The sequence below is a fragment of the Cervus canadensis genome, chromosome 7, assembly GCF_019320065.1.
Source record: "Cervus canadensis isolate Bull #8, Minnesota chromosome 7, ASM1932006v1, whole genome shotgun sequence".
Taxonomy (NCBI): domain Eukaryota; kingdom Metazoa; phylum Chordata; class Mammalia; order Artiodactyla; family Cervidae; genus Cervus; species Cervus canadensis.
The window spans coordinates 90,913,471-90,927,763 of NC_057392.1; the positions used below are offsets into that span (position 1 = coordinate 90,913,471).

The window sequence follows — 14,293 nt, forward strand, 5'->3', positions numbered from 1 at the left end:
ATTTGGGACTGATTTCCTTGAATAGCTGGTTTGATATTCACACCTGGTTTCAATTTCCTGCAATTCAAAAGCATCAATTCTTCACCGCTCAGGTTTCTTTACGGTCCATCTCTCATATCCATACATGACTACTGGAAAAACCATAGTTTTGACTAGACAGACCTTTGTTGGCAAAGTAATGTCTCTGCTTTTTAATATGCTGTCTAAATTTGTCATAGCTTTTCTAGACTGTGGTCTAGAGTCTGTCAATTAGAAAAATCCAGGTGATAGATTTGAGGAAACAGTTTGGCAAAGGGTCTCTCTTTGACCAGCTTGGGCAGACATAGAGGCAGACTGTTTTAAGACCACAGAAGCTTCTTGGTCAGAGACAAGATTCCGCGCTTTTCTCTGGCGGTCAGTGGCTGCCATCAATCTTTTATCAGGGCAGTTCCACAAGGCACTTCTGGGTTTTATTGCTGACACGGTCTGCAAACTGCTTCTCCAGGCTGCGATACTCTCAACATCTCTATCCCTTCATAAATTCCTTTCTGGATAAATTAGCTAGAATGGGTTTCATTATAAAAATTAAGAAACCTTTCATATACATAACGATAACCACTTATGAACTTTACAAGTTCATAAATGTGTGAACTAAAAGCACTGGATGTTTAGAAAAGGATCTGAAAACTAGGAGAGCACATTTTTATGGCACTTAAATACGGAATTTCAAAAAATCAGAACAAACTGAAAACATTCTGTGGTACATATATACACAACTTCATGTATTCTCACTTACATAATATGAAAACCTTATATTGGAGCACAGAAGGATTTTTTTAAGCATGACTCCAGAGAAAGATAATAATATGCAACTATAATACAAATATAACTTCTGAAACTTTAAAGTTAAAAGATGAAGGACAACTATCTGAGGCATATAAGGCAAATAATAGATTAATACTTTCAATATATATTCTTACATATCAATAAGAATGGACATTTTAATATAAAAATGGGCAAAGTCATTAACAAAAACTGGACAAGCTAAATATCCACAGTAAAAAAATTAAACAAAAACATTCAAAAACCCATAGTATTTCATGATATTGCAAAACCATGCAGGCACAGCAAACTAAAAGGCAGATCCTTGTCTATTAGCATGAAAAGATGTTCTAGTTTACAATTCAGTAAAAATGGCAGGTAACCAAGTGACATATTTCTATGAGTATTAAATATAGGTTCATTATATGTGTACATAAATATATATGCACAAATATTTGTACATATATCTCAACAAACACATAGCACATATTCTGGAAGAACAGGTCTGAAATATCATGTCAAATGCTAATAGCAGCTAGTTCAGAATAATAAAATACAATCACAAGTAATTTTCACTTTCTTTTTCATACCTTGTTAATAGTCTGAGCCCTTTATGAAAGAATATATATAGGTTTTATAAGTAACAGTAAGAAATATTTTCATTCTTTAAACAAATAAAGATCAATAAAGATAACTTTATTAAATATCCTATAATTTTAATCATATATTACTATTTTCTTACCTTTAAACCTTCAGCTGGAAGTCTATAACCAAACCTTGCTGGAAGGTCATCAAATGTCTGAGATGCGTTTTCAAAATTATACTAAATATAAAATTAAAAACAATCAAGTTACAACCAATGTACACATAATATTAAAAACAAAAAGGTTGTTAAATTATTTAAATTGTCATTTCCACGATTCTGATTTACTACCACAGCTTATCACAATAATTCAACTTTGTAAATGCACATCCACTAAGAAAGGAATATATTGACAAAATTTACTACATATACAACTGTTTCAATTGGATTCTGATTTCATGCAATTATTATTAAACAGAAGCAATAATTCTGTGACATTTAACTACTTACTGTCTTCCTGAGTTTTTCCCCATAGACAATTCCCTAGCAAGAAATTTTCTAGACAGATTATTTTCCAGCAAGAATTCCATTTTATTTTCTCTATATTATAAGGGTCTAGATATAAAGGAAGAGATTTACTGGATTTCTGGACCTAGCTTTGAAAGATGCCTTTTCCCCAGAGAAAGAAGGAGTATCAAACCATCCTTTTAAGACTGCCATTTTTTAAGTAATCTGAACATTTTTATCCAGGACTGAAAATGAAAGATCTAAAGTCAATGAAATACATACACACAGAGAGCTGAAGGTATTCAATCTCTTTAATAACTTCCCCCCTTCCATATAGACACAAGTATTTCAGTCCTCCACCAAAACAGAACAAGACAAGGATCTGCTATACTTTTATAATGGAGGATAACAGTAATGATAACTGTAAAGTGAGCTTACTGCATTATTTAAGATGCTGTATTCAATACGCTTTAAGGAAAACAAAAGAAGCGAGGAAGACATGGAACTAAACAAAAATGGTAAACAAGTAACTTTTGAAACACAGGTGAAATGTACACAGTGAAACAGAAGTTAAGGTAGCTGTCAGTAAACTGTAGGCCAAAGATAGAAAAAATTGCACACAATTAGTTTGAATGCAGATTAAAAGGATGGAGCAAAGCAAGTGCTATGTACAGACAGCACAAGACAGAAGGATGATGCAAATCTTAAATATTCACAACATGGATTAGGTCACACATCCAGATTGCTGTCCTTACATCAAACACCCACTGGGGATCCTCATTCTAGCCTCATGTGTCATTTGCCAGAGACAGGTGGATCAACAGCTCTGCAGGTTAACAGCAAATTACAGCTGTGTTCAGATGTTAATACCTCAGGTCTCTCCAACAGAGCAAGCAAACACTGGATCCAGACACTTTCCATCTGTTGAGTCCCCTTGTTCATCCTCAGCTACACTGTAAACATACTGTCACCAGGGAAAGTGGACGCAGCACAGAGACTTCTTAGGGTTTAGTCGCTAAGTGGTGTCAGACGCTTTGTGACCCCATGGCCTGCAACCCGTCAGGCTCCTTCTGCCCATGGGACTTCCCGGCAAAGAACACTGGAATGGGTTGCCACTTCCTTCTCGAGGGGATCTTCCCAACCCAGGGATCAAAGCCTCGTCTCCTGCATTAGCAGGCGGGTTCTTCACCACTGAGCCGTCAGGGAAGCTCAGCAGAGGGACTGGAGAAACTAACAACAGGAAACACAGGATTCGGGCGGTGTGACTCTTCGCCCTATCCTGAGTGTATTAACATACCCATCTTTCATCTATGCTTCTCACTGTGTGTTTGTAATAAATTCAATAAATTGTAACTCAAGTATCCAAATTTGATCACTGAACCTATCTATTCTGTTACCTCTGGGATAATCAGCCTGGAAGTATACTTGAAAGCCAGCAATGCTTCAGAGTAAATTCTTATTTTAAAAACAATTCATATTTGCAGAGTGCTTTATGGTTTACAATGGAGAAGGAAATGGGAACCCACTCCGTACTCTTGCCTGGAAAATCCCATGGACCGAGGAGCCTGATAGACTATAGTCCATGGGGTCACAAAGAGTCAGACACGACTGAGCAACTTCCCGTTATGGTTTTCAAAGTGGTTCAGTCAACAAAGTGCTTTTACCTCCATTATCACAATGTATCATTTAATCTCTTAATTAAAACATCCTCCTTTAATTGATTTGATTAAATTATGATCAGCTTTGAGCTTGAGACAGTCATTTAACTCCTCCAAGGCCAAAGACACTACCGTAAAATAAGGAAATAGATCTAGATCAACACAAAGAAAAAGACAGACGTGTACAGGCAATACTTTTTCTAAAATGTACTTTTAAGATTAGGAAATGAAAAACCTACAGCTGTGCTAAAGTACTCTTTTATAACTTCCTATTACTGAGGAGTTTCATGCTTTTGGCTAGAATTTCAGAAATAAAATATCTAGCTTGAACTATAGTACTTGTAACACTGGGACTTGGAATCCAAGTTTTGTTAGAGAGTGAGACTCATTTTGAAACTGTTTTGCCTTTTCTCAGGAAAGCGAATGTTACTTTGCTCACACTGCTTTTTACAATCACATTGTTTAAAAAAAAATAAGTTTCCATCATGAACAAGACAAACAGAAAAATCTTTAGCACAAAAGTGCTTTACTTTTGTAAAGTAGGGAGAGCAAGGGGGCCACTGATGCTCGTGAAATTAAAACACACTCACTGTTAAAACAGAAATAAAATTATTCCTCTCTGGAATCTCAGGCTCAATGACTATCGTGCTTTAGTTTTAATCTACTTATTTTGAAAAAGTCTTTTCCTAACTAGTTCTCCTTGACAGCAGCCCTAACAGAAATTTAATTCAATTCTGTTGTTCCCTCGCCAAGTTGTGTCTGACTCTTTGTCACCCCATCGACTGTAGCACGCAAGGCTCCTCTGTCCTCCACCATCTCCCAGAGTTTGCTCAAATTCACATCCACTGAGTCAGTGATGCTATCTAACCACCTCATCCTCTGCTACTCCTTTCTCCTTTTGCTTTCAGTCTTTCCCAGCATCAGGGTCTTTTAATTCAATTTAAAAAGTAACAAATGGCTAACAATTATGGAACATTTAAGACATCATACTAAACATTTATTCAGGTATTCACTTATTTAATCTTTATGACAATACTATAAGTCATCTATTATTATCATCATTCTAATTTTACAGACTGACTATAGAATAAAATACCCTGCTTGCAAATAACTTGCTCTAGTAAATGTGAAGAACCAGGATTCTAATCCAGGCAGTCTTCTCCAACACCACAGTTCAAAAGCATCAATTTTTCGGTGCTCAGCTTTCTTCACCATCCAACTCCCACATCCATACATGACCACTGGAAAAACCATAGCCTTGACTAGACAGACCTTTGTTGGCAAAGTAATGTCTCTGCTTTTTAATATGCTGTCTAGGCTGGTCATAACTTTCCTTCCAAGGAGTAGCACCTTTTAATTTCATGGCTGCAATCACCATCTGCAGTGATTTTGGAGCCCAAAAAAATAAAGTCAGTCACTGTTTCCACTGTTTCCCCATCTATTTCCCATGAAGTGATGGGACAAGATGCCATGATCTTAGTTTTCTGAATGTTGAGCTTTAAGCCAACTTTTTCACTCTCCTCTTTCACTTTCATCAAGAGGCTTTTTTAGTTCTTCACTTTCGGCCGTAAGGGTGGTGTCATCTGCATATCTGAGGTTATTGATATTTCTCCCAGCAATCTTGATTCCAGCTTGTGCTTCCTCCAGCCCAGCGTTTCTCATGTACTCTGCATATAAGTTAAATAAGCAGGGTGACAATATACAGCCTTGATGTACTCCTTTTCCTATTTGGAACCAGTCTGTTGTTCCATGTCCAGTTCTAACTGTTGCTTCTTGCCCTGCATACAGGCATCTCAAGAGGCAGGTGTGACTCTTACCAGGTACCAGAAACAAAGCCGAGTAAGACAGAGCCCTGTCTTCCAGGCGCCCGTGGCCCAGGGGACTCACTGACCAGGCAGCGACACACTCTCCAGGAGCGCCTCCATATCCTGTGTGTGTCTCAGTAGTCTCCAACCTTCGCACCCCTTTGGACTGTAGCTTGCCAGGCTCCTCTGTCTATGGGACTTTTCAGGCAGGAACACTCAAGTGGGGTGCCATTTCCTCCTCCTGGGGACCCTCCTGACCTCGGCTTGAGCCCGCATCTCCTCTGTCTCCTGCACTGCAGGCAGATTCTTTACCCACTGAGCCATCGGGAAAGCCCGCCATGTCCTCTGAGAACTCACCAACTAGCTGGACAAAACTGTTGCCAGCAAATTAACAGTCAAGTGGGAGCGTTTCTCTGCCAAAAACAAAATCATCTGGCATACAAACAGCATCACTTAACACTGGCTACAGCTTTTCAAAAGCAACATCCTAATACCTGTCCAAAATGGAGCCAGAATCAACCTGATTTCCAACTCACTTAAATTTTATTATTACAAATTCAGATTACAGTGATGTTGTTATTCAATTAAAAGAAAAAGCTAATGTTTTCTACCTTTTAACTCACTTCCTCTGAACAACTGTGTTACCATATCCGGTTCCTCTGCCTCAATTTTTAGTTCCCCTTTTCCCCCAGACACATGACCCCACAACCGACTCCCCACCAAGCTACCTCTGCATTCCTGTCAGCCTCTATCGTTACTGTCAATATAAAGACCAGATTTAAGTAGCTCTCAGGCTGAATAGTTCCTTCACTAGAAGACATCAACCTACATTCCACACTAACCTGCCTGAGGCACAGGCAGCAAGGTTGGCAAGGACTGATTGCTCTTCTCTCTCTGACATTTTGTGCTGTATCTAAATTAAAAAATACTACTGAAGGGACTCCCGTGGTGGTCCTGCGGTTAAGAATCCGTGCTCCCAATGCAGGGGGCACAGGTTCGACCCCTGGTTGGGAAACTAGATCCCATATGCTGCAATGAAAGCTCCCTCCTACACACGGCAATGAAGACTTGGCATAGCTAAATAAATAAATATTATTTTTAAAAAATACAATTTAAACAATCACATAAGACCAAGGGAGTGAGTGAAAAATGATGAGAATGATAATTATAGTGAAGATAAAAAGATAAAACATTTACTACGTGTAGATACTAAACAGTTTACCTTATTTAATCATTATAACACTCCAGTTAAAAAATTAAAAATGGAGGCATTTATAATGACTAAGTATTTTGATCCATATCACATAGCCAGTCAAATTCCCAGAGCAATCCACTGAAAATCATTTCACCCTTCACATAGCTGAACCATAGAATAGGTGAACATTCACTTCAGGTTAAGAAAAAAAAAAAAGAATCTGCCTACAATGCAGGAGACCCCAGTTCGAACCCTGGGTTGGGAAGATCCCCTGGGAAAGAGTCCCTGGCAAACCACTCCAGTATTCTTTTCTGGAGAAGCCCGTGGACTGAGGAACCTGGTGGGCTACAGCCCATGGGGTCACAAAGAGTTGGACACCACTGAGCAATTGGCACTTCTACCTCAGATGAAAAGGAAAGAATCCAGGAATCAACAGAGGGTGAAAAAGGTATGGAAACCAGCCTGGCTCTCTGAAGTTCTAGTGATTCTAGGCCCTTCCACAAGGGCCACAGGATGAAGAAGCATGGCTGAGGACCACAATAAACTTTGTTCAGCAACAATTTTGGCCCTTCTCTTTCTTACCCAATATTAATAAGCAAATCACTTCCACCCAGAAAGAAAAACCAATAAATCCTTAGCACAGTACCAAGCGTAGAGGCGTACCTACACACACATCACACGTATAGATACAGTTAATTCTTCTTTTTCTAACTTCACAGAAATGAGAAATAGCAAGCATATACACTTCCTAGTACAGAGGACAGTAAGACAGTAGCTCAGAGAAGACTAAAAGATTTTGATGAGCAGCCTTCCTCTCTAAAAATTTTTCTACCCACCATCAAAGATAAAATCATCAGGCTTCTCCTCATTAAGTTAAAAATGTTTATGGCTATTTGTACAATTTTTAAAAATATCACTATCAGAGTCATTATAGCTACACTAGTGACCAAGAAAAAACAGTAAAATTCTATGAAAACACATAGCATGTAAATCAGTGTGGGCACCCGCACTCAAAAGAGAGCAGGAACACTCTCACGAGCAACATTGATCAGGTACTTATTGCACATGGGATCTTACGTTAGAGACCAACCAACTAAGAAACGAGCGCTTACACTCTCAAGTAACAAATATGCATAGGAACTTATGTGTTTGTAGGTAAACACTTTGTAAGATTCCATTATTTCATTATTCACTCTATCATTTAGAACTTAAAAAAAAAACTTTTCTTTAAGGGATGTTTTCAGACATGAATAAATTTCACTGTTTAAATTTACTTACTGCTAAAATGTCTGCTTCTACAGGCAGGAGGTTTAAGAATGCAAAGAGCTGGACAGTCAGGATGGTATAGACTTGCGTGGCCGAGAGCATGAGCATCCCTATGGAGAGCAGCATCTCGCTGCAGAATCACCTGGAAGACAAGCAGAGGAGTAGCAGTAAGTTCTGGGGCTTTGTCTCTGAAAGTAAGTTACATGACAGAGTCATTCCTCATGTCTAAAAGTATCTTTTAAATTAAAAACATGGATTAACATTAAAATGAAACTAGTATTTCAAAAGCGGAACTGTTTACACAGATTCGGATGTTTAAGTAAACACCCAGCGTCAGTCAATACCTACATAACTCATGGTGACTAAGTTCTATGTTTTAGCTACATAATAAAGATCCTCTCACAATTCTCAGTTTATAATGTGTGTTAGTTGATCAGTCGTGTCTGACTCTTTGTGACCCCATGGACTGTAGCCTGCCAGGCTCCTCCATCCATGGGATTTCCCAGGCAAGAATACTGGAGTGGGTATAGTACAGCTTGTCTACTAACTTAATTGTGGGAGAAACTAGATTTCAATCAAAATAACGATTTTAAAATGCACACGTACCTTTGACTTAACGTTTTTTTTTATAATCTTAAAGAATTATGGTAATTTTAAAATGTAATTTGTAAATGTCCATTTTATTTATCTTTGAATATTATACCCCACATTAGAGAATTTTTTTAAAAAATAGCCATTTATTATAAAGTAATATTTTTTGCCCTTTCCCTCCTAACAATACACACACACCTCTTTGCCTTTCTATCTCCCAATGGCAATAGTGTAGCTACCTCTCCCAACCTCATCCAATTTTCTACATGAATCTTTATCTATCTTACAGCAAAAAGATGCCATGAAAGAACCAAATGGTAACCAAGTATCAAAATTCTCACTGGGAAGCCTCAACCAACAGTGTAAGTTACTTTTTATTTATTTATTTATTTTTTGTAAGTTACTTTTTAAATGGTGAGAATGAAGTTTGCAAAGACAAGAGCCTATATAATGAATTATTTCTTTAAATATCACAAATTCATATAATAACAATTCTGATGACGACTGCTGTTTGTAAGGCTTCAGACTTAGAAACTACCAGACAGACTCAAACTCTGACTCTTTCAAACACACTGAAAGAGAAATATCCTTTAATAATTTTTGAACCACTGTCTTGCAAAAGCCATTAATACCAGAAATGATATAAAGGTAAAAATACATTAAATGTGTAGATTTGTTCAACAAAGACAAAAATAAATTAGTGGTTGCCTGGGGATGGGGCTAAGAGGGAGACAGGGGACAGACAGGAATGGACATGACTGCTCATGGAAATGGGGTTTCTTTTCAGGACGATGAACATGGTCTAAAATTAAGACTGTGCTGATGATTGCACAACTCTACAAATTTACTAAAAATAACTGCAGTTTTCACTTTAAATGGGTAAATTTTATGGTATATTATATAATTCAATAAAGCTCTTTTCAAGATTTATAGATTAATTGATATGAATGTCTTAGGTAAAATACATTTTCAGAATATATCTCTGTTGAGAAGAGTTAAACACAGCAGGCCTGAGACTGCTATCCTTAGAAAGACCTGCTTGCAAGGCTGGCCGGTCGTTGGCATCTGACAGCTTAGATTTCAGGAGGATTGCTCTCAGACCCTGATGAGAACAGCTCATTGTGTCTACACGCTGCAAACAATGTGGTTTACGCTGGACACCTGCTTCCCTTCTGGGAGTCTGAGCGTTTGGTCCATGCTGGGTGGAAGGTGCCTACCTGAACAGCCCTCACTCAGTACAACCCTGGGCACTGAATCTCTAATCAGCTTCCCTGGTAGACACTCCCCATGTGTCACCCTAACTCACTGCTGAGAGACTAAGCAAATCCCCTGTGACTCCAGAGACCCTCATAAGCTCACACCTGGTTTCCTCTGGACTTCCACTCCATGCACCCCTCCCCTTCGCGGATTCTGCTCTGTACCCTTTCACTGTAATAAGTCAGGATCACGACTAATCATACGCTGAGTCCTGTAAGCCCACTAACATAGTGAGGCAGTGAACTTGGGGGTGGTCTTGGGGACCCCCGTTATATATACACAGTATACCATTTCTGGGCAGAAATCACACCATAAAAACATAAAAATCCTTATAAAATAAACTGCGCTTGTGACTAAATTTTACTAGAAGGAATTAGTACACAATATACTGACCACAGGCCTATTTAGGAAAGTTACTCTGAAAGAAGTATGACTTTGCTTGTAAAGTTTTGGAATTCTCAGCTAACTTTAGGGGAGGGAGAGGAAGACAGAGTTTAGAGGGAAAATAACTCTAATGATAGGAATAATAATAATCCCAACAACTATAACTGACCACTTACTAAGTGCCAGGCATTGCTCTAGGCATGTTGTTGAATTTAACTCATCTAACCCTAACAACACACTATAAGGTGTCATTTCATAGTTGGAAAAACTCAGGCCCTATTAAGTAACTTGTCCAAGATCAAACAATGAGTGATAGCAGAGCCAGTATCCAATCCCAGGCACTCTGCCTCTGAGATCTACATGCTAAAGCCCAACTGAAAATGGCATCAACACCCAAGGCCAGTGTCCCAAAGGTTGAGGAATGGACCTACGCTCAAACAGGCACTCAAGGACGTCAGTCCAATGCTCACGGCACAGTGGTCTCCGTGGTACCTACTTCTTTGGCTGTGTGTGTCTGTTTGTGCTTTTAATAACATCAAGTAGGTTTTGGCTATACATTTTTGCTTTTATTGCCTTTTTCAAAATAACACATTCAAGAATTTCTAAAGTCTATTTACAAAAGCTAATTCTAATTTCATTGTGGAAAATGAGAGAAAAATTGAAATCATTCATAATCACCAAGTAAAAGAATAACCAGTGTCTATATTTTGAGGTATAACCTTCCAGTCTTTTAGCTATATGCAAATTTAAATATGCATATTTAACAAAACTGGAATACACTATACATGTTTTGTTAACTATTATTTTCATTTACTACCTTGTGAATATTTTCCTAATTCATTACTACGTTCAAAAAAAGTTTAAATCACAAGCCCTGAACCATAACATCCCCTCAAGAGACCCCCTAGGGCTTCCACCCCTTTCACATATTTTAAAATCATTTCATATATTGGTTCCACAAATCTGACTGATATATAAAATGAAAACTACTGGTCTAAAACATGGTGCATAACGACCACAAGATACCTGTACACATATTCTTTAGTAGATTTAGTGGAATCCCCATTACTGGAGGTTGAATTAGCTTCTTGCTGTAAACTTTTTATTTTGTATTGGAGCATAGTTGGTGAACAATGTTGTGATAGTTTCTGGTGGACAGCAAAGTGATTCAGCTATACACACACATGTATCTCTTCTTTTTCAAATTCTTCTCCCATTTAGAATGTTACAGAATATTGAGCAAAGCTCCCTGTGCTATTCAGTCAGTCCTTGTTGGTCATCCATTTTAAATACAGCAGAGTATACGTGTCAATCCCAAACTCCCTAACTATCCCTCCTCCCTACCTTTCCTCCAGTAACCGTGCATATGTTCTCTGAGTCTGTTTTGTAAATAAGTTCATTTGTTTTTTTTTTTAGATTCTACATATAAGCAATACGATCTCCTTCTCTGTCTGACTGACTTCACTGCGTATGACCATCTCTGGGTCCGTCCATGTTCTGCAAATGGCATTATTTCATTCTTTTTAACAGCTGAGCAACAGCCACTGTATACACATACACCACAGCTTTGAGCAACAGCCCCTGTACATTCATACACCACAGCTTTGAGCAACAGCCCCTGTACATTCATACACCACAGCTTTGAGCAACAGCCACTGTATATTCATACACCACAGCTTTGAGCAACAGCCACTGTACATTCATACACCACAGCTTTGAGCAACAGCCACTGTATACACATACACCACAGCTTTGAGCAACAGCCCCTGTATACACATACACCATAGCTTTGAGCAACAGCCCCTGTATACACATACACCACAGCTTTGAGCAACAGCCACTGTACATTCATACACCACAGCTTCGAGCAACAGCCACTGTACATACATACACCACAGCTTTGAGCAACAGCCACTGTATACACATACACCACAGCTTTGAGCAACAGCCACTGTATACACATACACCACAGCTTTGAGCAACAGCCCCTGTATACACATACACCACAGCTTTGAGCAACAGCCCCTGTATACACATACACCACAGCTTTGAGCAACAGCCACTGTATACTCATACACCACAGCTTTGAGCAACAGCCACTGTACATTCATACACCACAGCTTCGAGCAACAGCCACTGTACATACATACACCACAGCTTTGAGCAACAGCCACTGTATACACATACACCACAGCTTTGAGCAACAGCCACTGTACATTCATACACCACAGCTTTGAGCAACAGCCACTGTACATTCATACACCACAGCTTTGAGCAACAGCCACTGTACATTCATACACCACAGCTTTGAGCAACAGCCCCTGTATACACATACACACAGCTTATTTCCCCATCGCTTGTCAGCGGCACTCAGGCCGCTCCCCCGTCTTGCTCTGTGTCCATGTTTAATTGGGCGCTAGTAGCTCTTCGGCTGTAAAAGGTCTTTATACGTCCCGCATGTATTTCCCTTGTAAGATACACGACTGAAAAACATTTTCACCAATTCCATGGGTTTTCTTTCCACTCTTCATAGTGTCCTTTAATGCACAAGTTTTTAATTTTGAGGAACCAGGGATTTCCTTGGTGGTCCAGTGGTTAAGATTCCACACTTTCAAAGCAAGAGGGTGTGGATTCAATCCCTGGTTGGGAAATAAGGTCCCACATGCCAGGCAGCACAGCCAAAAGAGTAATTTGTTAACCAAATTTCATTTTGAGGAACCAATCCTTCATTCTATTAATTTTCTCTTGGCCTTCTGAATTTGAGTACCCAGGCTACATGTGATTATCCATATGGCTTAAGAGCACAGATGTCAGCTACTCATCAAATGCTACTCTGCTAGTTGCAAAATTTAAAACTTCCCCAAGCAGCAGAATAAATCCTAACCTCACATTTAAATTTGTGACAATACCATGCAACTCATCTATAAAAAATTCATTATAAACTTTTTACATTCTAAATTTTACAGATGGGAATGAATTTAGAAAGTGTTTAAGACCAACATTACTTTCAGGAATGTGCTTTTCAAATAACCTTTAACTCTGAAGATGTCACATCTGACATCAACTAGCTCAGTGCCAAAAAACACAAATAAAACAGCTAACCATCTCCATAAGAACGCCTCTGAATAAGCTCATATTCCATTGGTTCTCAAGCTATTCTTGCATATCACTAGGATTTCAAAAACTTGACCAAAATAACACACTGCTAAAATAATGGTAATCTTTTCCTAGTTTGAAAAATGATTTAATAGGTACTAATTTCAATTTATTTTTCTCCAAAAATGTATCATATATTTCAAAAACACATCAAAAGAGTATGTACTATAGAAATCACTAACAAAAAAATCTGAAACAGCTAGTTAACTATTTTACTGTAAAGTTTAACAGCCAAATCACATTTTAGTGAAGACTTGGAAAAAAATTTAAAAACCAATGTGCTCATCATCATGCTGTTCACACTGTAACATTTCCTCCAGAACAGCGTTCTCAATTCATACAAGTGAATATATCAATAACTTCATAACATGACTTCTAAGCGTTCAACTGAGAACTACTGAACATATACTACATTTAAGTTCCCATAAGGCACAGTTTTAAATTCTTTTAAAGAAATGGTTGAGACACTGTCATGAGCAAAAGTGTTACAATGGGAAAAAACTGACAACATCAGGGCTTAACTTTTTAAGCAAAAATAAGATACTCAATAGTTCTTTGCAGAGGAGGTGAAGGTTGCCCAGCTAATATCTCTAACATGAAGTTATCTAAGCTAAAAGCAAGCCTCATCTAAGATTTTTTACTTTTACTGTCAATCAATACAAGCTTTTTTCAGATTCCACGACAAATTGATTTTTCAAACAAATGAAACAAATAAACCAAAACTTTAAGAGGTTAGCAAACAGGTTTCTCCCTCTGGGACTCATACAAACTATTCCCGTTGTTTAGTAAGTGCCATGATTCCAAACCCAGACAAGGACAACACACATATGCAAAAAAAGTTATAGGCCAATAGATAGATAGATAGAACACAGATACAAAATCCTCAACAATATTCCAGCAAACTGAATGCAGCAACATTTAAAACCATATTCAAACCATATTGATTAAAACCATAATGAAGTGGATTATTTCAGGGATGCAAGAATGGTTCAACATCTGCAAATTAATGTGATACATGATATTAATAAATGAAAGATAAAAGTCATTTGATCATTTCAACAGATGTAGAAAAAGCATTTGACAAGATTCA

General features: G+C 38.2%; 1 protein-coding gene across 1 annotated transcript in view; it reads right to left on the reverse strand.

The window, feature by feature from the left end:
* RNF13 (ring finger protein 13) overlaps window positions 1-14,293 on the reverse strand; it is a 112,829-nt gene that overhangs the window by 70,788 nt on the left and 27,748 nt on the right. The window contains exons 2-3 of the mRNA XM_043474040.1: window positions 7,828-7,957; window positions 1,544-1,624 (exon numbers count right to left, since the gene is read on the reverse strand). Of these exons, the coding sequence (XP_043329975.1) occupies window positions 1,544-1,624; window positions 7,828-7,941 (195 nt within the window). The 5' untranslated portion in view covers window positions 7,942-7,957. The remainder of the gene's footprint in view (window positions 1-1,543; window positions 1,625-7,827; window positions 7,958-14,293) is intronic.